At 41.4% G+C, this 27,953-nt stretch overlaps 3 protein-coding genes across 3 annotated transcripts; 2 read left to right on the top strand and 1 right to left on the bottom strand.

Annotated features, from left to right (window-relative positions):
• Window positions 1–1,636: 1,636 nt before the first annotated feature.
• On the top strand, window positions 1,637–15,891 carry LOC129351103 (calcium uniporter regulatory subunit MCUb, mitochondrial-like; the record flags this gene model as incomplete). Its single annotated transcript, XM_055019897.1, has 8 exons — window positions 1,637–1,960; window positions 12,579–12,642; window positions 13,028–13,195; window positions 13,516–13,620; window positions 13,983–14,143; window positions 14,907–15,110; window positions 15,459–15,575; window positions 15,653–15,891. Coding segments are annotated over 8 exons (1,221 nt in total), but the record flags the coding sequence as incomplete, so codon positions are not given.
• Window positions 15,892–16,682: 791 nt separating this feature from the next.
• Window positions 16,683–21,995, top strand: LOC129351093 (deoxyribonuclease-2-beta-like). Its single transcript, XM_055019886.1, has 7 exons — window positions 16,683–16,805; window positions 17,005–17,124; window positions 17,273–17,435; window positions 18,605–18,686; window positions 20,484–20,648; window positions 20,720–20,917; window positions 21,245–21,995. The coding sequence occupies exons 2-7, from the start codon at window positions 17,006–17,008 to the stop codon at window positions 21,643–21,645; spliced, it is 1,128 nt and encodes a 375-aa protein (XP_054875861.1). The 5' UTR covers window positions 16,683–16,805; window position 17,005; the 3' UTR covers window positions 21,646–21,995.
• Window positions 21,996–22,009: 14 nt separating this feature from the next.
• On the bottom strand, window positions 22,010–27,856 carry LOC129351094 (caspase-6-like). The gene is made up of 8 exons (XM_055019887.1): window positions 27,777–27,856; window positions 27,459–27,488; window positions 26,090–26,132; window positions 25,232–25,381; window positions 25,075–25,151; window positions 24,168–24,343; window positions 23,941–24,091; window positions 22,010–23,357 (listed from the first exon to the last, which is right to left on the bottom strand). The coding sequence occupies exons 1-8, from the start codon at window positions 27,793–27,795 to the stop codon at window positions 23,122–23,124; spliced, it is 882 nt and encodes a 293-aa protein (XP_054875862.1). The 5' UTR covers window positions 27,796–27,856; the 3' UTR covers window positions 22,010–23,121.
• Between the last annotated feature and the right edge of the window lie 97 nt (window positions 27,857–27,953).

The raw sequence follows: 27,953 nt of genomic DNA, 5'->3' as shown, positions 1-27,953 counted from the left end.
TGCCTGTTTGAAAAAGACATCAAATATGACATCACTTTTCTACTGTAATGATGTGCAGATCGATACCAAAATATTGATATCTTCAATATCAAAACTTAATAGTTAAAAATTGATTCTCAAGTTGAAGTACAATATCCACATTTCATTAACCAGTTGTGTTTTTATTATTGGTGTAATTTGTGTGAAAATCTTGGTTTCATCTTCCAGTCTTTCCTTTCGATGTTTGAGTTTCAGCTTGATGCCGATGCAAGCAAACTTGTTTTATACTAAAGTGCTACTTTCCTAATTAGCTAAAGCACATCTGCCAAGTCATTGCTGAAAATGCTTCCTATAAATCACCTCAATCAGCAGGACTTTAATCTTTCACTTCAGCAAGAAAACCAGAAGATAAATCATCTGGAAAGTAGCAAGAAAAAGAAGGAAGAAAATGATTTATTAACAGTAAATTTTCTCTTCCTGCCACCTGATGACTTCAGTGCATCCACTGAATTTTCCCAGCATTGATTCTCGGGGAAAAGTTGAACAAATGTAATTTTAAATCAGGCGTGCTAGTCAGTCTGAGGAGAAGGAATCGTTTTGCTACAGGTGGAGTATTGATCACGTCCTGCAGCTCTGTGGACTGCTGCTAAAAACGGACAGCAAATAATTAAATCCACAGAAAGTAAAACCTGGATAATGAAATTAATCCAGAGTATTTCCAACTCTGTGCAGAAGAATGTGCCAGTTAAATTGATTCAGGTTTGTTGCACAGTCTGATGAACCAGGCTTCACTTCTCATTAAAGATTAAATATTAATGGATGGATTAGAGTAGATTTCTCCACATTTACATTTTGTTCAGAGTTGGGAATAATTCCTGAGTGTTCATTTAAAAGTGAGTTTACACTGCTGTGTTTTCAAACAATCAGTACAGCAAATATTTCAGAATATCATTCAGAAATGAATTTGTTTCCCTCACCAAACAAAATATGAAACTTTGTTTCAGTCCAGTTACAGATGGCGGCTTTACATCATGTTATAATGTTTTATAACATGAACGTTTCCACAGCAGAAACATTCCTGCAGTGTTGCTTTGATTCTTTCATCCATGTTTAAGAAATCCTTCACCTCCCTGGCAACCATTCAAAACACTCCTTCAGACTAGCCAGCAGCAATTAGCAAACACCTGCTGGAATTGAGCTCATGACAGGAGCTGCTTCTCAGAGCAACGCTGGTAAAAATGTTGTGAAAGGTTTAATAGAGGAGCCGCAAAGCCACGACTTCCTGAAGGCGGAGTTTCAGAAAGAGCAGGAGTTTTAAAAGAGACGGTGACCCAATTTCAAAGCGATAAATAGGAAGTCATGTTCCTATATATAATTTATATATATAGTATTTTTATTACTCAAGGTAGCATAGTTACTTGATTATGTGGCTGCAAAATACATACTACCCCTTTAATATTTTTCAGTACAGAAAAAATGACTTAACAATCCCAAAATATAAGTGTGATCACGTTAATGTTTGTTATTGATATTAATTTATCAGATGCAATATGGGGATCAATGGGGGCTTTATGCGTTTCTGCCCTGGGCCTCGTTATTTTCGTACCCGCCCCTGCTGTTGCATTGCCTCGCTTTCAACCCACGGGACGTGACGTGACTGCGGCGGGAGCTCGGATCGCCCCGGGCTGGGCTGGGCCTGGCTGATGCACTCAGACTCTCCGAACCCCGCAGAAACGCAGCGGAGTTCGGCCGCGGAGCTCCGACCTCCTCCGGGATCCAAACCAGCAGCTGGCGGCTCACAGCGAGCCGGCGCCGGGCTTGTTGCAGACCGTCCGTCCGTCGGAATGTTCCGGAACCGAGGCGGCTGGTAAAGATGGCTTCGGTTCGGATGGTCGCTGAAGTTGGGACGGGACTTTGGAAAAGTCTTCATGGTTTCCGGGCCGGTTTCGCAGCTTTGGGTCCAGTTTCAGTTCTGCACCAGGTAAAAACCAAACCTGCATCCAGGTTCATGTTCTGAAGTAACGAGAAGCGGGTTTTTTAGTTCGGATGTTTCCTGGTTTCTAAACTCGGATGTTCTGAGAAAAACTATTCAAACCTTTGATGTTTTTATTTTGTCCCGTTACAACAACAAGCATCGATGCTTTGGATGCAATCAACACGAACTGCAGAAGTAGAAGGAAGAACAAACAAACAAAAATGATCTGAAAAGTGTGGTGTGCACTTTTTCCAAACCCAAGAGCATTCTTAGAAAACAGTAGCTGCTTGTAAATTACCAACATATGCAAAACTTTGTTAATGTTTCACAATTAATTAAATAAGAAACAAATAAAATCACAAGTGAATAACTTTGTTCATCGGATAAGAACTAGTTCGTGGGATGACTTCCTGTCTTCTTCTTCATGGTTTCTGTCAGTAGTAACATCTGGTTGTTGATCATGTAACTTGTGATGCAAAACAACAAAAGCTGTAGTTTGGCAGACCTTTCACTGTCTGTCTTCCTGTAAGGCAGGGGCCACAAACTCCAGTCCTGGAGGGCCGCTGTCCTGTCACGTCTAGATGAGCCTCTGCTGCTCCACAGCTGGAGCGAATAATTAGGTCATTTAGGCTGATCTGATCTACACAAGGTGGAGGTAATGAAGCCATTTCACTCCAGCCATCGGCCCTCCAGGCCTGGAGGCCCCTGCTGTAACAGTATTTCTGCTTCATTAAACAGTTAAAGAAAAGCATCCACACAGCATGATGCTGCCTCCACCATGTTCCACTATCAGAATGGTGTGTTCAGGGTGACGTGGAGAATCGATTTACCTAAACTCAGCCAACTATATATAAGCTAAAATATATAAAAATGACTTTTGGTGAAAAGTTTCTGCCTTTTTAACTTTGTTTTTAATTTGACAATATGATTTTTTTTTCTTCCACTTCACATTTACGCTCTACTTTGTGTTGGTTTATTTAATCAAATCTCAATAAGAGACGTTGCAGTTTGTGGTTGTAACGTGACAAAGTGTGGAAAATACAAGCTTAGCCATGTCACGTTAAACAGGTAATCAATTAATCACATGATAAATTAAAACAAGCTCAATAATTTCCATTTGCATGATTTATCGTTTCGCTCTTTCACCACAAACTGGATGATAAATCCTTCAGTCTGGTGCTTCCATCTCTGCTGGATTCTTTGTTTCAAGGACAATTTTGTTTACAGAGACGTTATGATTCATTTTATTTGTAGTTTCTGTTGTTTTGTTTATTTATTTTGGATATTTAAAATGTCTTCCAGTTCCAGTGTTAAATGTTCATTAGAGTTGTGTTTTTGCATCATTATGCCATGAAAATGGTCCCAAATTAATGACATTTTATTTTATCGCAGTAACTTCTGGAACAATTTATCATCCAGCTAAATTTGCTTTAACAACATTTCTCTCCGTACTTCAGGTTTGGTGTCACTGAACCCAAAATCTTTATTTTTCTCATATTTTCTGTTCATCATTAAGTGAACGGCATCATTCATCACGTCCATCTCCGGCTCTCAATGAAGCGTGAAGGGTTTCTGCACCAAACCTTCAAAGCTGGAGAGTAATGCTGCTGCATACATTACCATCAAACTGAATGTAGATTTATTTCAGCGCTGTTTAGTTGTAATATGTTTTCAGCTGAGCTGCAGGATCCTGGAAGCTGCACCATTGAGATAAATGTAATAAAGTTTGTCTGTTGAGGGAATATTTTTATCAGGACTGACAGTCAGGCTGTTGTTATGACTCACCGCCTTGTGCAACAATGACTGAGATGAACTCTGCGCTCAGATTGGTTCTTACACAAAACTGGAAGTGCTCTCAAGCTGGGAGGCTGGATATAAATTTATCTGCTGAAGCCTGGAGATTTTCCTGATCACAAATGGACTGAATTATTATTCTAATGAGAAGAGAAGCTACATTAAACAGCAGGTTGCAGGAAAAACCATTTTCTAGGCCAGGAGACGTGCTGAGCGATCAGATTTCAGAGTCCACAGAACACGACACCGAGTTTCATGACACAATTAAAGGTGAGCTGCGTGGAGCTGAGATCAGCCACCCTGGGAGCCGATCACTGAGAGATAGAGGGAAGGTCAGAGGTCACTGGAGGGATGGAGACTTTATGAATCCCTGCTTCAAGCTGGAAGAGGCTATTATTCAAAGCATAGATTCACCGATCTCTCCTAAAGTTTGGTTGATTCAGATTATTTATTCTGAAGACGGTAAAGCAAAAGGAAGAGACTAAATGTGAAGACATAACGTAATTCTGCCAATAAATGCACCAAAGTTCACCTTCTGAAACATTTGTAAGATCTTAATAAACTACAAAGAAGTATAAAAAACTAGATCATTCAGTATTTGACGTCCCAAATTTTAATATCGTCCCCGTTCTGATCTCTGACTGCTAGATTGGTGCGTTTCCTGTTTAAAGGTGTGCAAACTTGCAGAACCAGGTCCTGCTTCCTTTGAAATTTGCATAGTTTTCTAAAAACAGACCAGTTTGTTTTACTGTTGAATTATAAATGTCACTTTAAAGATACATGAGTTAAAAAATTTTCTTCATGCTTTAAAAGATTAACTTTTAAAGCGCAGGTAATTTTACACCTTTGCCCTTTTATGTTTCTGAACTCCTGATATTTATAAAAAATCAACTGGCTCACACAGTGTAAAACATCTTCACATGTTTTAGCACAGTGAGGTTAAATTTGTGACTTTTGAGCATTTTTATTTTTGTCTCGGTATTTCAACAAATTTTTGCAAAATAGTTAGAAAGCATAAAAAGCATTTCAGTGTTTCCCTTACAAAAATGTCCAAAACGTTGTTGATATTCCGCTAATGTTGCTAATCTTGCTAATGTTGCTAATCTTGCTAATGTTTCACAGTTGCAATGTTTTTGTTAAGTAAAAATGCAAATAAATTTACATATGAATAAGTTTGTTTACTACAAAGTCATTTTTAAAAATGCTGTGACGTCATCCTCCTTCCACTTCCTGTCGTCGTCTTCTTCGTGGTTTTCAGCAGTAGTAACATCCTGTTCTTGGTCATGTGACTCATACGGTGTGAAAAAAGAGTCTCCATTGGGTTTTTATGAAATATACAAATTTTGATGCAAATTGTCATGTTTGCATTAAGCAAATTTATTTTTGTACTTCCAGTTTTACACAATTTTATGGTGCACCATGGATTTCTGCAAAATGTAGCGTTGTCGTACATCCTTCCCCCAGCAGCAGTAGGTTATCCTACTGCTGCTGGGGTAGCAGGAACAAACTGAATAATCTGATACTTTTAGTCTTTTCACTTTCAGTCTGTTGTTTTTATGCACATGTTCACACGCAGATTGTGTATTTTATTTTTTCTTTTAAATTACTTTATTTGGACATTTATTTTCATTTGAGTATGATATTTTGTAATATTTTACCCTAACTATATAATTTCTTGTTATTCTTCAGTTTCAATATTTTTTTACTTTTTGCTGGAAAGCCTGAATTTCCCCATTTCTGGTCTATTCAAGAGCAGAAAATGGAAGAGATGGAACGGAGGGAGCAATTTGTAAGGAGGCTTTTACTGGCTGCTGACAAGAAATGTCACAGTTGGCAATTTTAAAGAATACATTTCTTTGCCAGTTGACCTTCAGCCACAGGGTCGGTCTGTGTCAGCGGATTTCTGTTCGTTCACCAGAGAAATGTTCAGCTCTGAATCACTGAGGCTGCTGGAGAAATAAGTTATTGTGTAATTTTAAAATGATGAAATTAACTTTTGACTTCCATCTCTGCAGCCAGACGTTGTTGTTCTGAGGAACTCCTGATGCTGTTTAACCGATGGATTATAGATTGGTGAAGATAAAGTTTTAAAGTTTGGCTCTGGAGGTTTGTGGCACACCCACCGTTTCCTGTGTGGCTGTTTGATAATAACTGCCAGTCAAAGCCTGTTTGCATGAAGTCAGAACCAGGATTATGATGTGATGTTTCACTGACGCCGATTGCTTTCATAATTTCACAAATATAATTTTCAGCTGTTGTTTATTTCTGGATTCATGGCGTCTGACTTCTTCTGGTGCAGAATTATGATGAAAGTCAGATAAAATGTGACATAAACATTCAGACTGCAGACGCTTTAAAAATGATCTGATGATTTAGTTCCACATGAAGAAGAGACACAAACCCCAACATGTGTGGGGTGAAAAGATCGGATTTGGATCCGTGTGAATGAACCCTTACGATGTTTTCACACCTCGGCTTGATTTTGGACCGAAGTTGCAGCATTTGTCACATTTTTAGCTGTTGTGATTCTCTTTCACAATTTGAGAAGCCAGTTCCTCTCCTCGCCTGGAGGCGCTGCACCAAGAACCACCAAATGAGACGACACACAAACCTCTGAAGAAGACACTGATCACAACTTCCCTCTTCACTAAATGTAAACAAAAATGAAGTGGCATCAAGTTTTAGCAACTGTGAGATTTCTTTCTTGTTTTGGTAAAAGATTTCTCCGGCTAGAGCTAGGCTAGCCCCTTTGTTTTTGTTCTATTTACCCAGAATTCCCTGAGCTACAATCCATTACCTGGTTTTGGAGCGGTCTCCAGTCTGCATTCAAACCGAAACCAGAGTTCACTTCAACTGAACCAGGATATAGATTTGTAGGCGAACCAGAGTTCAATTAGCTTTCACACCTCCACAAACAAACCGGATTTTCTAGTCAAACAGACTGGAGTTTGATTAAAGCTCCAGTCTGTTTGAATAATGTGGACTGGAGTGGGTTCAAAGCGGACCGGAGTCGGATTGATGCGGACCGGAGTCGGATCGATGCGGAACGGAGTCAGATCGAAGCGGAACGGAGTCGGATCGAAGCGGAACGGAGTCGGATCGATGCGGAACGGAGTCGGATCGAAGCGGAACGGAGTCGGATCGAAGCGGAACGGAGTCGGATCGATGCGGAACGGAGTGGGATCGATGCGGAACGGACTTGGATCGAAGCGGAACGGAGTCGGATCGAAGCGGACCGGAGTCGGAACGGAGTCAGATCGAAGTCAGATCGAAGCGGAACGGAGTCGTATCGATGCGGAACGGAGTCGGATCGAAGCGGCCGGAGTCGGAACGGAGTCAGATCAATGCGGAACGGAGTCGGATCGAAGCGGACCAGAGTCGGAACGGAGTCAGATCGATGCGGAACGGAGTCGGATCGAAGCGGAACAGAGTCGGATCGATGCGGACCGGAGTCGGATTGAAGCGGAACGGAGTCGGATCAATGCGGAACGAAGGAACGGAGTCGGATCGAAGCGGAACGGAGTCGGATCGAAGCGGACCTGAGTCGGAACGGAGTCAGATCGATGCGGAACGGAGTCGGATCGAAGCGGAACAGAGTCGGATCGATGCGGACCGGAGTCGGATCGAAGCGGAACGGAGTCGGATCGATGCGGAACGAAGTCGGAACGGAGTCGGATTGAAGCGGACCGGAGTCGGATCGAAGCGGACCGGAGTCGGATCGAAGCGGACCGGAGTCGGATCGATGCGGAACGGAGTCGGATCGAAGCGGAACGGAGTCGGATCGATGCGGAACGGAGTGGGATCGATGCGGAACGAAGTCGGAACGGAGTAGGATCGAAGCGGACCGGAGTCTGATCTAAGCGGACTGAATGCGGCTGGTGCGATCGATGCAGCTTTAGTTCTTGGTTCTCCTGCCTGGTGTCTGTATCGCTCTCCATCCTGCAGTCACATTCTGCACGCTGCATCCTGCTCTGACCGTTTTTATAACTGCATTGGGTCATTAAATTGGAAAGAGAAGAAGAAAAAAATGACCAAAAGGAAATAACTTTCATTATGGGGCGATAATGGCTGTTCTCAATCACATCGCTGACAGGAGCTCAGTTGGTTTCTCCTCCTGGCAGATTTATGCTTCACTCCAGCCTTCAGTCTGTAATAACCCAGCATTTCTGTGAGTTATCAGGTGGTTATTAAGCTCCAGTCGAGCCGGTGTGTCCTCGCTGTGACGGTACGACGCCTGTGGCTCCAAGTGGGACCAGATTCCTTCAGGACGTCTCCAAGCAGCGACCACAGCTCAGCTGTGACACTGCAAAGAAGTATTTATGTTCCAGTTTCTAGTGCAAATATTTTTGTTCACTTGAAATACCAGAAGACTAACTTAATGTAATTGATAATTTTTTGTTTTAAATATCTGAAATACAGCTAAACTGGTGTTGTGACCTTTCCTGTTTCATTTGCAGTTTCCTCTCCACGCCATTGTTTTTTATTTTTAAGCAGTAATGAGGCACAGCGGTGAAACATTAAACTGCTGCTGCGCTATAATAACCTCATAACACCAATATTATCGTTTATTGCAATAATCTCTGGGACAATTTATCGTCCAGCTAAATTTGTTTTCCTGACAGTAGGTCTCTGCCTACAACCCCCAGAATGCTGTGCAGTTCTGGATCGGAGTTCAGTGGAGTTATTCAGATGTTTGTCTGCATATATTATTGTTGACCGTTATTTCTTTCTGAAATAGGAGCAAATTAGTTTTGTCTTATTTTGAGTGTACTAAGATACTAGAAAGCATCAAAAATTCTCAGTGAGATTTTGTGTTTTTGCAGTGCACTGTAGTAGGAAGTGGTGTCCTGCCTGTGGAGGGAGATTACTGCTGTGCCCCGCCTCTCCTCTTTTCCTGGTGGTGTTGCATACAGATGACTGGCTGCTGGGGTAAACATGCCATCCGTGCAGTGCTGCGTGAAGCAGCAGCTGGGAGAAATCATTTTATAACAAGGGGCACATGTGGCTCCGCCATGTTTGTGGAAGTCACTTCGCATCGGTTTCCCTGTTCGGCTGTTTGCATGTTTCTGATGACTGGGCTTGTTCAGGCAGTCAGGAAGCCAGAGTGTGTTTGAATCTGGAGTGTCATGCAATGCAGGGGTGTGTCTCTTTGTAAGAAAACCGCCTGACGGAAAACTTTGTTCTGTGGAAAAAAACACAGAAAATGTCAGATGGTAAAGAGCAGCTCACCAAACAGGGTTAATAAAACGTATCTGGAACAGTTTTTAGTTAAGATGAACAATATGGAGGCATCATTTTTAACACATTGGAAAATTTGGACCGACATCAAAATCTGATATGAATATTGCAGCAACTACTCAGTTATTCTATCATTAGATCAGTTAATCGGATAAAAGATAACTTACTATTATCAAGTCATTTAGCTAGCTAGATAGGTAGCAATATAACTATCTTGCTATCTAGCTAGATAGCAAGATAACTAGCACACCTAATTAACCTGTGTAATAACTAACTAGCTTTCTATTTGGTTACACAAAACCTTCACAGATAAGCTACATGCTTATCTAGACTAGTAAATATATAGTTAGATATCACGCTAGTTAACTAGATAGCTAACTAAGTAAATAGATAGCTGTGTAGCTAGTTATCTAACAATGTGAAGATATAATTTTTTTCCTTGAACTTCAAGTGCAGCACAGACATCTTCTTTCCAAACTTAATGACAAATGTTTCAGATAATTTAGGATTCATAGACCAAGACATTTTTTCTTTCATAAATCAGCCACACAGAGCAATCTTTACCTGTTCACACTTTTGCCTGAGTAGATTAAGAAATGGATTTCCCCAGCTTGTGTTTTCATTCCCACATCTGACCCAAGCTGGCCTCCGTAGTTATTGGCCCAGCAAAGGGGACCAAGCAAATCACCAGGTCAGGAGCACCAGTAGAAACCCAATTCCTCTTAAAGGAGTGTTACTGCTAACGTTTTTAAACGTCTTCTGCTGTTGCTACATTTCGGTGGCAACCCAGAAGAACCTGTGATTAGAGCGCAGCGCGTCGGAACCGGCGGTAATGATAGAAAACCAGAAGCATAGCCGTGGAAGTGTGCTGCTATTCATCACCCGACTCGCAGGATTATCCGTCACAACAGCTGGAGATTTGCAATGGGCTTGGTAATATGTGCACACAGCATATGTTCATCGCCTGGAGGCAGGCAGCCTCTGAATTGACTCTGAATCGTGATAAATCACAAACACAAAGTGCTTCACATTAAAGAAGTCAAAGAGCCTCACAGACCTTTGATGATTAGTTTCAGATCTGGGGTTTTGTTGTCAACAGGAAACCAAGAATCTCAGCCAGAAGCATGTTTTCTAGTGTTTCTACAACCTGTGATTTCGTGAAATCTGCACAGTGGGGTGGGAGAATAAGGGTTTGTTATCTGGGAGTCAAATTATAATGTCTAATATCTCTGTCTGCATCAGAGATATTAGACAACAGGATCATTTATTTCTACAGCAGTCTCGTTCTCTGTCCTTTCTCATTGCACTGACTCAAACAATCAAAAGCCTTGGAGCAACCTATTCCCCTCCTCGCCTGTGGGAGCGCTGGACCAAGAACCCCTGAAGGAAACAACACAAAAACCAACGAATGAGACACATAGCACAACTTCCTGCTTCTCCAAATGGAAACAAAGATGGAGTAGCATCAGTTTTTACCAATTGTAGGATTTCACTTTTATTTTGGGTAAAACAGGGCGGCTGTGGCTGTGTGGCAGAGTTGTCGTCTTGCAATCGGAAGGTTGTAGGTTCGATTCCAGCTTCCTCCTGCCATATGTCGATGTGCCTCTGGGCAAGGCACTTAACCCTAAATTGCCTACCGGTCTGCGTATCGGTGTATGAATGTGTGTGTGAATGGGTGAATGTGACTCTAGTGTAAAGCGCTTTGAGTGGTCAAAATGACTGGAAAAGCGCTATATAAGTTCAGTCCATTTACCATTTACCATTTTAAAAGACCACGAGCCATTTCTCTCGTCAGTGCTAGGCTAGCATGTTTGCTTTGGTAGTATTTACCCAGAATGCCCTGCACTATACTGTTCACATGTTCACATACGCATTCAAACCATACCAGAGTTCAGCCATCAGATTGGAGCAAAGTGCTATTATTGTTTCAGGTAACCCTCATCCTTCATGGACCTTCTTTAGAAATGTGGATGCTAGCATTAGCATTGTGGGCTTCTGTGCTGCTGCTACATGGTTAGCGTTGAGATGTTATTTCAGCCTACAGTAGCTTTGCTAACAGGCTAACTCCTTTTAGCATAACTTGAACACAAAAACATTCTTTTCCAGCGTCACATCAGATCGCTTTTTGAGGAGCAGCTTTCATCCAAAGCCGTTAGCACACCTGTGCGTCATATTCACAGTCCTACTAGAAACGCAGAAATAGAAAAGTTCCTGTTCAAGACCTTTGTATGTGTGTGTGTGTGTGTGTGTGTGTGTGTGTGTGTGTGTGTGTGTGTGTGTGTGTGTGTGTGTATTTAATCAAAATTTTTAAAACTTAATTTTAAACTCCTGACTTTTCTAGTCTCAGCGCCAGATGTTCCTAAACCGAAGCATCTCTCTCTCTGACACACACACACACACACACACACACACACACACACACACCAGTGGAGTGGAAAGGGCAGCGTACCCGTCTCTGCTCGGTCCCTTTGCTTCAGGCTTTGCTCCATTGGTCGTTTTGATGATGTATCGATTGAGCAGAGAGAACCAGGTGAAGAACAAGATCCAGAGGAAATATAGTAGTGTTGAATTCATGTAGTTTTTAAAATAATATCAAAAAATGATAGTAGTTTAACAGTGTTCAAATATTGTGTGAGTTTGCTGACATAAATTCATGCGCTTTGGGTCGATCCAGATGTTTAATTCGGGTCAAACGGAGAGCAGAAGTGGATGGATCTGAACTGACAGAGCAACGCTGCGTGAATACCAAGCGAGGGATGAAGCGGCTACAATCTCTGTCTGCCTGCTCCTTATCGATGCTCTGATCATTATCAGCGGCGTCGGAAACTCCTGAGGGTCAGCTCTCACTGAGCCACAGTCTGGCATCCATCAGAACCCACAGAGGACCAGAAATTAATTAACAGGAAGGCGATGAGTCAGTCAGACAGTCTGGACCAACACCTGGTCCGATTCCTGCAGCAGCAGAGCCAGAATCTGGAGCTGAATATCAGAGAGAAACTCTGAGGGAGAACTGGCAGAAAGAAGCAGCTTGTTGGTGCCGACCTTCTGTTTGCACTTTGTCTGTTTACCAAAGGAAGGCCGTTTGGTTACACCAAGAACAAACTCCCTCCTTCCTTAAAGGGGCAGTCTCATGAAAACCAACTTTAACATCATGCTATAGAAAACACTCCTGGAGTGTTGCCTTGTTTGAGAAACCCTTTAATCTCCACGGCAACCATTCAGCCGAGCAAAACGCTGGATGGGCTTAGCCCCGCCTTCGACTCGCAGCTCCTCCCCACTCTGCTCCTTCAGACTGGCCAGCAGCAATTAGCAAACAGCTGGTGGAACTGCACATCTCAGAGCAACGCTGGTAAAAACATTAAAGGGTTAATAGAGGAGCCATGTTGGCATGACTTCCTGAAGGCGGAGTTTCAGAAAGAGCCGGAGCTTTTAAAGAGACAGGGACCCAATTTAATTGTGTTAAATTAGGAAAGTAAAGTTTCTTTTAAGACATATTTGATACATTTAATATTTTTATAACAACTGAAGATAACATAGTTGTGCTATAAAATGACACCATGTGCCTGTAACATTCCCATTTCTTTCTGTTTAGGTTCATCCCAGACATCCGTCTCTGAGAAACTGTCCAGCGTTCTTCTCCAGTGCTCCCTCTAGTGGTAAAACTCTCTCACTGCTAGCTGCCATAATCCAACCACAAACTGCAGAGTGTTTTACTGGGATCTGCATGAAGCAGCTAAAGACATCATTATACTGACAGGCTTTAACTAGGCTGCTGCTTTTCATCTCAGTTTTTATATTCATGGATGAAAAGCAGAGTGAGAAGAAAGAAGTTCAAACATCTCTTCCATTGATCATGATGGAAGAGGATCATGCAGTTTCACAAATCTTTGTCTTAATATTTAACATAAATTAACAGTGAAAAACACTGAAGTTGAAACACGAGACGGTTCACTGCAGTTTGTGGATTTCAGGTTTTTTATTTTTTTGTTTCTAGTGCCTGCTAGAAACAAAACAATAAGCTTTATTTCCTCTCTGCTGCAGACGTGTCTCTGAAGAACAAACATGGCCGCCTGGTTCTGGAGGTGCCGTTGCCGTCCAGGAACGAGAAGTGTCTGTTCTTCCTGCGGCCCATGCTGATGACAGTGGGAGACCTGATCGCCGACCTGCAGAGAGAGGACTCCGGAGCCGCGGCCTCCCTTCTCTCTGCAGGTGAGACCAGCTCACTTGAAACAGTCGGCCAGTGGGACTTTTTGATCAATATTAAGGAATTATTTATTTAAAACAACCGCCTTCAATTTTCTGAAAAGTTAGTTATTTAAAGTGCACAAAAACTAGAAACTAGACTAAAAATACTTGGTAAGATTTTGTGTTTTTTCAGTGTTTAATCTGCTGTTATTGATTGAAGTAACAATATTTTGCCACTCAGCAGTCAGTTAACAAAGTGAATCTTTTTTTCTTGCATTTTATTTAATGTCAGCGGTTCGGTTTTTGTGTTTTAAACGTTTAAATCTGAGTCGTTGCTCTTCCAGACGGGCAACGTGTTGCCAACTCGACGCTGTTGGACACCTTGCTGGAGACGGACTTCCAGCTCGTCATCAATAATCAAGTTTACAACGTCAGCGCACCTGAGAAAGGTAACAGCACTTCGTCTGTGGCTTCGTCTCTAATTAAGGACATCTCTAATTATTGGGGAGATAACTGGTTTTAACTTCCAGATAAGTTAAAAACTAGATATTTAGCTTAGCCCAGTAATTATTTGCTTTCAAGGTTAAACAAAGTCTTCTTTGTAAAAAATATATTTAATTAGAAGTATGACAACGGGTGGAACAAAAAATTTGATATCTTAAATTTATTTTAGGACTAGTCATAATTTAAACCTTAATGGTAATAGACAATTTATCCAAGTCAGATTAGAAATTTATTAACTGATTTTATGTTAAATCGGCTTGCCATACATGTGTGACTCCATGTTGCAAATCGTTCTTCGTGGTTGCAGTGATCACCTCCAGTGAGCATGCCAGAGACATGGAGGACATGAAGCACGTGGTGCATCTCCTGCACGCAGCGCTGCACCTGCCTGAACACCACCTGCTGCAGGAGCGCCATCTGCTGGAGAGGATGGACAACATCAAGCAGGAGCTGTCGCCTCTGGAGCAGGTAGCACAACCACCTGAGCGCAGGGAGGGCTGGTCAGACCAGGATGTCTACGATCAGCATCACTCTGAAAACAGTCACTAAACTCCGCTGGCATAAAAAGAACAAATACATTTTCTTCTCTTCCGATATCTGAGTTTTCGTATCGGCAGACATTGATCCGAAGCAGAAAAACATCCCTGACTTGATTTTAAATGGTTGTTTTTTTTAAAACGCAGCCATAAATGCACAGAATTTCAAATTTATTTAATCACTCCGCACCAATACAGCACATTTAGAAAACAGATAGCTTAACAATCTTGGTCAAACGTTATAACTGCCTATTTAAAATAAATAATAAAGAAACTGAAACTGAGAAAAACAACAGGTTGACCAACATGTCAAAATAAACTTTAATTATTTATTAGTTTTTAAATATCTGAATTTTTGCCAGACTGTGTCAAGACCTTTCCTGTTTCATCCAGTTTTCTCTCGCCACGCTGTTTTTTAATTTTAAGCAGTTATGAGGCGCGGTGGAAAAACCTGAAACTGCTGCTGCGCCCAGCAGGTTGTTGCTAGGTAATCTCAGAACTAGTAGCATTTTAATTATGGATCGGGAACATTATCAGCAATTCCCGATTTAGAATTTTTTTCAGTATTGGACCTGTTGCAGATATAATCGGATCGGTTCATTTCTCATAAAAATAGATTTGAATACTCCTAATTTACTTTCTGGGGTTTGTGAGCAGACTGAAGGTAATTCGTTTTAATTTTCCGTTTCTTCCAGACGAAGGCTGAGCTGAGCCGGACGGCCGAGTTTCACGCCTCCAGGAGTCTGTGGACCGGCATGGCGCTGCTCTCTGTGCAGGGCGGCGCCCTGGGCTGGCTCACCTGGTGGGTGTATTCATGGGACGTCATGGAGCCCGTCACATACTTCATCACCTACGCCACCAGCATGGGCGCCTTCGCCTACTACATCCTCACCAAGCAGGCAAGACTCACAGATCTGACACTTCAGGAGTTTAATGTTTGTGTCTGGAAATAAACTGGATTTCTCTCACACTTAGCACCAAATTATTGTTCTCTTGTCTTTGCCATTTTGAGCAGTTCCTAAGAAGGATAAATTCAATTTTTCCAAACATTTTGTGTGATTTTATGCAACAACAATAACATATGTATGTAGAATCGCTGCATAAACTTACTAAAACTGATTTTTCTTGGTGCTTTTATTTAATTATCAGTCATTATGTTTGTATTTTCATTTCTGTGGAAGATTTCTCCAGAATTGAGCCGGTCTGAACTGAATCATACATTAATCTGTTTATTATCGCTCCATCAGGATTACGTATATCCAGACGCGAAGGACAGGCAGTTCCTACGTTACTTTTATAAAGGCGCCAAGAAGAAGCAGTTCAACGTGGAAAAATACAACGAACTGAAGGATGAACTCGAACAGGTGACTCAGTTATCATACTCCAGAGTTTGTATTTCTGAATCGAAGAGCCGCAGTTAAATGCTGTGATGTGCTTTCAGGTGGAAGAGGACTTGAGACGTCTGAAATATCCAAACCGGCTGCAGCTTCCGCTGGAACAGATTCAGGCGAAGCCGTGAAAGACGCCGGGCTGGAAGGACTCAGAGACAAATGTTTGTTTTATGCTGATGACGCCATATTTTCACCTTAAAATCTATAAACCTGCATTCTTAATGTAGATGCCATATTGTAGCCCCAACAAATTCACAAACATTGATAATTAAAGTTTGCCTTTCACACATTTTTGTTGTCTGTTATTGTGTATTTTTATGTCCTTGTTTGCAGCATTTTTAATAAATTGCTCAACATTCCTCTTTTTTTATAAATTATTTTGAATTGTAGTTTTTATAAAATTAATTCTTCATTCTTCTGATATTCCAACTTAATTTTGGTAATTTTAATTTTATTCTCTGATCATTACAACTTTATATTCATTTTATTAAGACTTTATACTGGAAATACATTTTATTATTATTATGACTTTTTTCTGGCAAAATAACTTTATTCTTGAGATGATTTTCTTTTTATTAGCCTGGCTCTTCATCATTGCCATTGCATCATTTTCTAATATTATCCTGGAGAGAGTGCAGATTTTGTTCCCTGGTTGCTTAAAGTAGATTTAGGGTTAGGGTCATGACCTTTGACATTGTGGATCCCAGGACTGAAGCCTGCAGAGACAGCGAGTCGGTGGAACGGGGAAGCGTTGCATCCCGGTTGGTTCGTTCCAGAGATTCTGCCGACACGGATCGGTCCACGGATCGGTAAACGGATCGGTCCACGGATCGGTCCAAGCAGTCTGAAGGTGAAAAGCACCGTCAGGTTGACAGAAACGTTTTATATGAGATATAAACAGAAGGTTCAGACATTTCAGGTTATAAAACTCCAGTCATAAGATTTTCTTTACACAAAAATCAGTTTTATATCAGTTTCTGATCCGGTTTCACTAAAACGCAGCAGAACTTTGGTTCAGCACACAAGGACAAAGTTCATCCTGATTAGAAAGATTAAATAAAAAGTTCTGTTTTCAGTGTTTTTGTGTACGTGACTGAGCCCAGAAACAAACTGGGTCAGGGACGCAGAGGGGAATAAAAGCAGTAAGAGCTGAACTCGGGCTCAGACTGACGGAGCGCCGAAAACATCTGGGTCCTTTTTACTGTAAGTCACTTTGAAAAATATTTAAAAATTCAGTGAAAATAACAATTGTTGAGTCTGAACTATATATTGAGGAAATTGCATTAATTCAGGCCTGTTAGAACTGTTTTGATCCAGACCTTATAGAATGACTGACAGAGAGGAAAATAACTCAAAGCAGAAGAAACGTGAAAACGTTAAAATGTTGCCTTTGAATAATCAGGATGCTGGAGCTTCCTGTGTCCAGTGAGATGTGGAGCTTCTTGCTGGTTTTTGGGCTCCTCTGCTGGGGAGCCGACGGATCAGTGACCTGCAAAAACGACCTCAATGCTGAAGTGGACTGGTGAGAAAACATCAAATAGCAAAAATTTGTTTCCAGTTGGACTGGAAACAGCTCAGAACAACATCATGACTGGACAATAAAACCAAATCTAAACTGGATAAAGTTAACTTCACTGTTTATACAATTGGTTTTTATTATTCTTCATCAGGTACATTTTATACAAGATGCCCAAAATGGATCCCACTTCCACTGGTACGGAGTATTTCTACATCGACTCCAGTGGAAAGAGCGAGGAGCTGAACAACATCAACAACCCGAACGGCGTTCTGGGAAACACGCTGCGGCCGCTTTTCAGACCCATCAGAAACATGGTGCCGTCTGCTCTTCCAGTCCATTCACATCTTCATTTACATGGGCTGAAACGATTAATCGTGATTAACTGATTGATTCAAAAAAGGCCACTTACTGTCAAAACAAGACATTCAGAGGAGAAATTAAGACAAAACTGTACAAAGAGTTAAATTAAGTAGTAAAATTAAAAATATGCACAATTTTCAATTTTTTTATTTGACTAATTATCAGAATAATCGTTACTAAAATAATTGCCAGCTGCAGCCCTAACATGCTCTAGAGATAATAGTAAAGTTCTGCAGATCAGTGGATCAGTTGATCCAGTGGATCAGTTGATCCAGTGGATCAATGGTCCAATGGATTATTGATCCAGTGGATCAGTTGATCAGTTGATCCAATGGTCCAGTGGATAAGTTGATCCAGTGGATCAATGGTTCAGTGGATTATTGATCCATTGATCCAATGGTCCAGTGGATCAGTTGATCTAGTGGATCAGTTGATCCAATGGTCCAGTGGATCAGTTGATCCAGTGGATCAGTTGATCAGTTGATCCAATGGTCCAGTGGATCAGTTGATCCAGTGGATCAATGGTCCAGTGGATCAGTTGATCCATTGGTCCAGTGGATCAGTTGATCCAGTGGATCAATGGTCCAGTGGATCAGTTGATCCAGTGGATCAATGGTCCAGTGGATCAGTTGATCCAGTGGATCAGTGGTCCAGTGGTCCAGTGCATCAGTGGATCAGTGGTCCAGTGGATCAGTGATCCAGTGGATCAATGGTCCAGTGGATCCAGTGGTCCAGTGGATCAGTGAATCAGTGGATCAGTGATCCAGTGGATCAGTAGTCCTCAGCCCCCGATGGGCCTTTACGTATCGAACCATCAGATAAAGCTTCTGCTTGCTGGTTTGGTCACCAGTTTGCTGCCACCATTTTTTCCCCGATTTTCCCTTTTCAGAACGATCCGAGTTCAAAGACAGATATTTGGTAATCGATCGTCCCGCGGTGCATAATGTGCTCAGACTGGATTTTAAATATGTTTCTATTTTTATTCGATTAATTGCTTAACCACCAGAATAGTCACGACGGAGCGGCCCTGTGGTTTCAGGTTCGGTGCCTCGGTTAGTCATTAACAGTGTCTGAGCAGAAATGTTGAAGTCTGAACTCTGAATGATGAAGGTTGTGTTTGCAGGAGGAGACCTTCGGGTTCATCAGCTACAGTGATCAGCCGCCAGGATGTAGCGCCGATCAAAAGAGGTTTGGCCACAGCAAAGGTAGAAGAAGCATTTAATCACTTTAATATTGACGGTGCCAGGGTTATTGCTAATGTCTAACACACCTTTCAGCTCCGGAGAAGCTTCCTGCTAATACAGAAGTGGCCATTTTGAAAAAGAGCAGTTAATTAATGCATTAATTAACTTGGCTTCCTTTCCAAGTTTATGTCACATTTCAGCAGCAATGCAGTTCAAGGTGCCGTGCAGGAGGGGCAGGAATTTATCGTATCGTTTATCATTTATTGTGGTAAATTTTGATTTATTGTTGTCACAATAAAGTCCAGTTGATGATATTTAATCAGAATCAGCTTTTCTTACCAGAAGCACAGCGATGTTTGTTTCAGTGCAGCCTGTTCAAAGAACAACAACAAAAAACAAACATAAGACATGAGCAGCGGGTGCTGAGGCTGCAGCCGTCAGGGGAGGCGCTGCGTTTCATGGGATGGGAAGAACAACCGGAGGGTTTTCTACATCGTCAGGATTGTTACTTTTACTATTTTTTCTCCACTGTTTGATCAATAAATGATCAAAAAATATCAATCAATAATTTGGAAGTTTGTTCCAGATTGAATTCTGCTTCTCTGTGTTTGCTTCTGGTTCTGGGGATGCAGAGCAGACAGAACCAGAACCAGAAATATTTTAAAGTCTATTTTCTCAGTGGAAGGACTTTCAAACTGGGTGAGGTGCTTCGTCTTCCTGGTTTTAGTCAGAACGCCAGCAGCAGCGTTCTGGACCAGCTGCAGCTGGAGGACTGATTTATGGGCAGACCTGTGAAGACTCTTCTAAACATAAATGCCTGGATGAGTTTTTCTAAATCTTGCTGAGATGTTAGTCCATCAATCCCATAAATGTCCTCCAGGTGACAGAAGGCCGACTTTGTAACCGTCTTTATGTGCCTTTAAATCAGTGCTTCCCAATTATTTTCCGTTACGCCCCCCCTAGCAAGAAGAAAACTATTCGCGCCCCCCATTCCCCACCGTGACTATCCATCTCTGCATAACATTTTTTTCGCTGAAAAAACTCTAGCGGCTTATCGGCGTGATTGGGATGTAACGTATTTAAGTGACGCGCTAATTTATTTGGCTTCATGCTGTCCGCTGCGAGCATTTTTAGACACAGCAAACACAGCGGTCTTTCCTCTTCTCCAACTGTAGTCACAGTGAAGCCAAGCGCTAAATACGCTTCGTCGTATTTCCTCTTCTTAGCTTTCGGTTGACTTTCTGTTGTCTCATTATCTTTGTCTCTCTCCGCTTTTCTTTTCATCCCTGTGAAAAACTTTTTCATGTTGGGGGTTGTTGAATAACGGAGGCCATAGACAGAACGCAGTCGGAGCTTTTTGTTGACTTAACACTGCTAACCAAGGCAAACCTGTTGTCTTGTAAGTCATGAAATGTTGCACTGTCGCAAACGTGACAGAAGTAACAATGAGAGCGCCACTGCCGCCTACTGTGCGCAATTACACTTTATACTAGTTCGGCCAAAAAAAAGCCTGTTCCCCAGGATCACACGCCCCCCCAGGTATCGCACCGCGCCCCCCAAAGGGGGCCCGCCCCACTATTTGAGAAGCACTGCTTTAAATGTTCAAGTCAGAGCTCATCACTACTCCCAGATTTTAGGTCCTTATACCAACTCTTTCAAGAAATTAAATACATTTTTGTTTCATCAGTTTTTCAGAAACTGTTTATTTTCATATTTAAGTATTCCTGACCTTTGACCCATGTGATGTCAAATGTCACAAGATGGGTTTCATTTCCCATTTTCTGTGCTAATGAAAGTTGTGTTTGTTTTTTCCTGCAGGACTCGTGATGGTGGACAGGACCGGTACAGGAGTCTGGATCTTACACAGCACCCCTCGGTTCCCCTTCAGACGCGACCAGAACAACTTCTGGCCCACCAGCGGGAACAAAAACGCTCAAACATTCATCTGTGTGACGTTCAACTACAACCAGTTCACCACAATAGGTTTGAGTTCAGACATACTGTAGGGTTTACTACTGATGGATTATTTCTAATAATATGTTTAATGTTTGCAGGAACACATCTGAAGAACATCAATGCGTTTCCATTTGAACATTATATCCCAGACAATTTTCACGAGGAACTAAAAACTGTTGTGAGATGGACCGAAGGCCCTCCGTTCAGCCCTGTCCAGGTTGAGGTCTCATTGCTGACATCCAAAGGAAACCAAGGCTTCAAAGCCTTTGCTAAACGAGCCCATGAAGATGAAGAGGGTAAGAGTCGTCTTCTCCCGATTGTTCTTTAATATTCTCCGTTTAAAACTCCAACAGAACCAACAGAACCAGATCACAGATTTTCATTGGTTTATTTATTCTATTTGTATAGATTTAAAGTAAGTCAGTGTTTTCTGGAAGTTTGTTCCAGATTTGAGACGTCCATATCCCACAATGCAACACATACTTTGCTACAGAAGTGTTTCACCTCATAGGCTCAAGGTTGCAGATCTCTGTATGGTTCTGTGTTCACACCGGCACAACGAACCCACCGAACAGGGAAACCGATTTAAATGGGCCCCAATTAGCTGCATCTTCTTCTTCCAGTTGGAGATCTCTACCTAAGCATTGCCAAGAACATCAGGAGCGACGTCTACGCCCAGACATGGGGCTGCCAGCGCGACCGGTCCGACTCCTACTGTTCCAATGAGTTTTCAGTCATTAATGTCGAAGACTTACTGGTGGGTAACCAGAGGAGGTGGACGCCTAAAGTGGACCATTCCAAGTGGTGCGTAGCTAAGGATCAGAACAAACACTGGACCTGCATCGCCGACATGAACAGGGCCGTATCTCAGTTCGAGCGGTTCGGCGGGGCGCTCTGCATCAACCTCGAGTCGGTCCAACGTCGCTTTCTGGGTTTCGCTCGCCATCCTCAGATCTGTAGGAAACGCCCCCGCCCAGTTTGTGATCCAAACTCTGATGAAGTCAATCTTCAAATTATCGGTTAGCTCGGCCGAGTCCAAGTCGATCGCATCAGATCAATTCAGCTTTTCGATCAAACTGGAGGTAATTCCAGAATAAAATAAAATGCACGTTTCTTCCTGGTTGTTTGAAAAAATACATTTCAAAATCAAAAAACCTGAATTTTAAGAAGCCGTCACGCTGATGTAAACTTCATGTTTATCTCTGCCTTTATTTCTGCCCTGATAACCTTGATCTTTAACTCCAGAGGTCAAGAAAAGTGATAAACACTTCTTGTATCAATGTTAATTTTTGCAAAAATAAGCAAATTTGCTCCATAAAACTGTATTTCTCACCTTTTCCTACATTACAAATTCTGAATAAATCACAAAACATTTTTATGGCTAAAAAAAAGTTTTTATTTTTTCACAGCTCATAAACATAAACGATTGTTAAGACAGTTCAAAGTGATTTAATTGCCTTGTAGAGCTTTAAGAGACAGAAACACTTTCAGGTTTTCATGTTAGCGTTAGTTGACAGTTGGAATACAAATCTGCATTGAGAGACGAACCAAGAACTGGATAAGACAACAAAACAACATAGATTCCCTTTATTGTCTTTCAGGAGTGAACTTTAAAGATGTCCTATTATGTTTCCCTGAACACGTTAGAGGAGGCTGATGGCCTATACAAAACATGTTCATTACATTTTTTGCACAAAATCATTCTTAGATAATGAAATTGTGTTTTGTTTGGGCTGTTTTAGGGGGTCATTACTATAAATCCAAACAAGCTGCTGCTGGCCACGCCCCCCCAGCTCAATGTTTACATTCACATGAGAAAATGGCTGCAAACAGATGAAAAATTATACAACTGCACACCTTTGAAAAGTAGAAGTAGAGCCGGATGCACAACCAACAACAAGCCACCAAGTGGTTTCTAGATGTTAAGTCAACATCAAGAAACCATTTGGTTTTTTATTTATGTCAAAAAATCAAAACACAACTCTTGTCTTTTCCAGCAGCCATTGTACAGCGCATACTGGAGCTCTCCTGAGGTTGCTAGGTAACAGGCAGTGCCTGTTAATGTGAGATGTTACATTCACAAAAACATCAACTTATTGCCAAAACTGACTAGAAACCAAATGGAAGCATATAAATGTACAAAAAGTGAATTTTGCACGATGGGTCCAGAAAACAGCCTGGATCAATGGAGCCTCTGAGGAGATACCTGAGATTAGAAAACCCCTGAATCATTTCTGAAAGTTATGCTGCTACTCACCAAACGAGATCAATTACAAAAGAATTTAAAGACTAAGATTAAAACTTCCTGATTGTTTCAACTTTATCAGATAGAGAGATTTAAGAGCAGAAGGCGTCTCTGTGCAAATGATCGTCCAGGAATGTTGTCAACATATAAAAAGAAACAAAACAACTATATATTTTTCTCATCTTTGTGGAGTGGATCAGCCGTACCAGCTGACACGCGAAGGCTCAGATTTGAACCAACCAATCGAACCGTTGATCACTTCTTCGGCCGGAAGTAGAGCTTCTTGGTGAGCATCGAAGCGAAGCACGGTACCTGTTTCTTGCCAATTGCGCTGCGGTCTCTGGCGTTATCGACTCGGCGCATCGAGACCTTTCTGTTGACCAGTGTGAGCAGCTCCGTGAACTCCAGCGAGCCGCCGTACTTCCGGAGTAACTCACACAGATCCTGGATGTACCAGGAGCCGTTGATGACCTCTCTGTGGGAGTAGTAACCTGAAAGCCAAAGCAGGAAACGGATGGCGAGTCAAGAAATCGTCTTCCTGCCCTCCAGCGTTGTGCGCATGCGCAAGATTTCCTAATATAAACAATAACATTCAACTGCAAAAAAGCAACAGTGCTGCTTTTGACCCGACCACAGCCTCGCTCACCCCTGGCCTGAACTTCCTGGCCACGCCCCTCAGGGCCTCTTGGCTCCGCCCACTTTGTTGGAGTTTTCTACATTTGTTTAGTGGGCGGGGCTTTTGCTTTCACAGGGGGCGAGTTACATTTTGACTCATCATTGTCCATTTTAGGCAACATTTCTTTGAGTTTATTTTACATTATTTAGCTCCTTTTAAAATCCACTGGTTTGTTACTTTATAAGGATTAACTGAAGAGCAAAACATTTATTTATATTAAATATTTATCTGCTTTTTCTATTTTAAAGACAAAGTGTCCTCAATAATTTCTTCCAATAACACATAACTACTTTGTCATATTTTAAAATCTTGTCAACTTTGAACATTTCTGAACACAAAAACATGGCGGCTGCAGTTGGACTGACCTGGCGCCGCTGAACGTAACGCGGACGGCTCACCTTCAGCAACAGAGTAACACATGATGAAATCGGCGCCGGCAGGGAGGGTTTGGACGGCGCAGGCGTCCACCACCGTCTCATTTATCTCCATGTCGCTGTCCACGACGTCGCAGGGCGTCACACCAATTTCGTGCTGCTCCCCACGGCACGCCTTCACACATGGAAACATCCATGTTCAGACCTTCTGCTGTTTCCTAAACCCACAGATTTCACTGTGATGTTTCTACCTGCACAACAAAGATCTTGGGTTTTCCGACGAGGCTCTGGCACTTGTCTCCTCTGAACATGTCGGTGATGGTCTTGAGGCTGATCTTGCCATCGTATGCGTAGACGTGATCGTCCTCGCCGTGGCTAAGGAAGGCGAGCAGGAAGCAGTCGGCGTCTGAGTGATCGTCTTTGGCAGCTGGAGGAACAAAATGAAGGTTTGATCAGCAGCTAAAGATCATTTCACATCAAGAGAATCCTCCTTCATTTGTCCAACAATTAAGGTGAATTCACACCAGCCCAGTTTAGCCCACTTTTATCAAACTCTGGTCCATTTATCTACAAACCCCTGGCTCACATATAGTTCTGTATGTGAGTACCAAGTGGACCAAAGACCGGTCCAAAAGCAGAAAGTGGACTACAGCGCAGGGCATGTGGTTATTGCTGCAGCGCCCCGACAGGCGAGGAGGGGAACAGCTTTTTTATTTTGTTTGGATCGTTTCACTTGGCGTGAAATCAAACTGTACCAGCTGAAAATTCACAAATGTTGCAACTTCTGTGTCCAATCGAATCAAGTCTAACGGGCGTGAAAACATCCTGAAAGCTGCAGAGACTTTTATGAAAATATTTCATAAAAGCGTCACCATGTCATGACAGTTCATCAGAAAAGCTCGCTCTTTGCCTTCTCTCTGACCTGAAGAAAACAACCAATCACAGCCTCCTGCTTCTGATTGGTTGTTTCCAGTTAGAACTGGGAGAACTGGAGAAGGCAGAGGAGTTAGATTTTTTTTGCAGCTAATCTGTCTCATCAACAAATACATAAAAAATTAAAAAAAATAATAAAAGTTACAGTAGCTTTACAGTATATGAAATACGTTCATATTTAAAACAACAAAATAAACTACATATTCTGATAGAGGGTTCCAGTACCTTCATGGATTTTTTCCAGGACGTTCACCTGTGTGTAGTTATCATAACTCCTGACATCAAAGTTCAGCTCCAGCAGCCTGGGGAGACAGAATGAGCTCAGGTAAAGGTGCTGCGCCTGAGCAGCCGGTTCTTCCTGCTGCTCAGGAAGAACAGGTACCTCCTCTCCAGGTTCTGGCGGTCGGCGTTCGTCCCGTTTCTGGGGTTCAGGCGCAGGTGCCAGAAGAAACTCTCCTGGTTGAAGATGAGAGCAAGGCCTCGCCGCTTCCTGGTCATCTTGTATTCCTCCGCAGGATCCAAAACGACGGGGCTGTTACACAAAGAAACGTCAAAGAAGCAACGATTAATCAGACTGATAATGATCAACTTATACAGTCATCAATTAATCATTAACTGGAGTATGCAGAGTAAAAATCAGGCTGTTTTCTAAAATAATAACACACCCAGAGCAGTAATTAAGCCAGAACTGTGAAAAATATGTAGTTTTTGCATCATTAATAAAAGTCAAGAAATAAAAGTCAAGATCAGGAGAATAAAGTCGTACAGAAATAAAGTGGTAATAAGTCGTTCGACCATAAACTCATATCATGAAGTGGCAATATTATCACATTCTCATTATTCTACAAATGTATTCTTGTAACTAAATATCATTTTATTTATTATTTTCTTAGTGCTGCATTAATACTCCATGGAGCAACACAGAACTCCTCTAGAGGCTATTTTAGCTTTGAATTATGTAAAAAAATAAAACCTCTTAAGCTCCTTCAGCTCATTGATCATTAATTACTTAATCAGAGTAACAGTTCAGCAGAAAGGCCTGAGTTTTCCACATGTTGAATTATTTGTATTTTTATGCATTTCTAGTGCTGTATAAAATAAGCTTGTGTGGTTAAATAAAAAATCAGGCAATTCCTTTCAATCTGAAAGTCAGAATAGTGAATAGAATAAATTGATCATTAAAATAATCGTTAACTGAATGTTGTTAATCTGACAAAAACACAAAATAAAAAGTGATTACCTGCTGAAGAAACCATCAGTCTCTGTTAAATTCTCTATAGATGCTGCAGAAGGAAGAGACATTTTTAAATCAATAACACTGCAAACACAAAAGAAAAGAAAGAAAAGTCGAGACGCCTCGACTCCAGTCACACCCTGCTGGCTGGCCTCCCAGTCTGGCCTCCCAGTCTGTGCTGGGAAAACGCTGCAGATCCACAGCGAGGCGGCGAGTCTTTAACCTGTTGCTGGGAGTATTCAGCTCATTGTAAATGATATAAACTAAATAATGAAATATGAAAAATACTCTAAAATGTCTAGATTGTTCTTCTTCTTCTTTCCTCCAGTCCTTCCCGTTTCTACGAGGTCGGCTGCTTGGCTCAATCACAAACATCCGACTTTATAATCTCAGAGAACAGGCAACATCCAACTTTTAAATATTACTAATTGTTCTAGAAATGTGAGTTTTTAGTGAAAATTTGCTTTTCTTTTTATCTATGATACAGCCAACAACTTTATTATTATTATTATTATAATAAGTTTCCAGTGAATCTTCTAATCAAAGCTTAAGTGTCTTCAGTCAGAGGCTTTTTCAGATCTGCTGTAACACAAACTGCTACAGGAGATCTTTCCTGCTTACAGCCATCAGTATCTATAACTGTGAAGAAACTTGGATGATATTAGTTACAATATTTAATTTTCTTGTGGACAAATAAAGTATTTTTGAATTCAATCAATTATTTAAAAAACAACAACAAAAATAAATTTATTGATCAACATTTTTGCACTATGATGTGGTTTTTCAGCTGTATAAAATGTATTCCTTTATTATTTAATCAACACACCACAAATGCCTAATTGTGTCTTCGCAACGCCAGCAGAAAATCGACAAAGATTTGCAGACATCTGTAGAGGAAAGGCAGCATGATGTCAATCAGAAAACAGTCATGTTTCCACATACATGCATGTTTTTGCATGTCCCCTGCTGCAGGCTGGTGTTGACTACATCCACATTTATTACAGCTAAACATTCAGGTGCTTGTTTTTTCTATGTTGCAACGAGCAGAGGCATTTCCACCACAGAGCGTACACAGAATCAGGTCTAGCAGTTCATTTTTAGTGAGTTAAAGATGACAGTCATCTGCATGGCTGCACAGATTTAGCTCAACCTGAGAAAAAGACAAAACAGATCCAGGTGCAGTTTTCTGCAGTAGGTGTTAAAATATCCATTTAGTTTGGTCATAAATGATTCTGAAAGTACTTTATAATCTGTGAAATGCACTAATATGTTTTTATTGGGTAATAAAAGTGAGCCAAGTTTAATAAAAGCAAATTCATGTGATATTTTAGTTTTGCTTTTATTTTTAGAGCTCATTCCTGGAGTGGATACTCACCCACACTGTCTGTGGCTGTGGACACACTTCCTGGTGAGAAAGAAAAACAAAACTCAGAAAAATGATTTACTTCCTGAACCTGCTCAACCAGCTGTGATACAACACACTGAGAAAGAAAATAAAGCATTTAAAAATTTAAAAAAATAATAATAATATAGCAAAGAATAACTTTCTATGACTGGAGTTTGACAAGCTGATATGAACTGGAACAGTAAACATATGTGAACCCATTTTTTTAGTTGTTTTACCAAAAAGTTTAGTTTCTTTGGATAGTTTCATATTTAAGACATAAACATGTAATAATGTTGCTATTTTTACCTGCAATGTCACCTGACATGTTGACTTTTCGTCTTGGCTCGGAGTGGGAGACTGAAAGCTGCTTCCTTAAACAACCAGTAAAACTAGCTGGCACTTAGTCCCGCCCCCGCGATGTGATTGGCTGGAAATGGAAACCGGAGCGAACGATTGGTTATCTTGAATTAAAAAGCAACAGGT

Source organism: Poeciliopsis prolifica, unplaced genomic scaffold, assembly GCF_027474105.1.
Source record: "Poeciliopsis prolifica strain line A6 unplaced genomic scaffold, Auburn_PproV2 SCAFFOLD064, whole genome shotgun sequence".
NCBI lineage: Eukaryota > Metazoa > Chordata > Actinopteri > Cyprinodontiformes > Poeciliidae > Poeciliopsis > Poeciliopsis prolifica.
The sequence above is the reverse complement of the archived record's forward strand: the minus strand, read 5'-3'. Positions and strand labels throughout refer to the sequence as shown.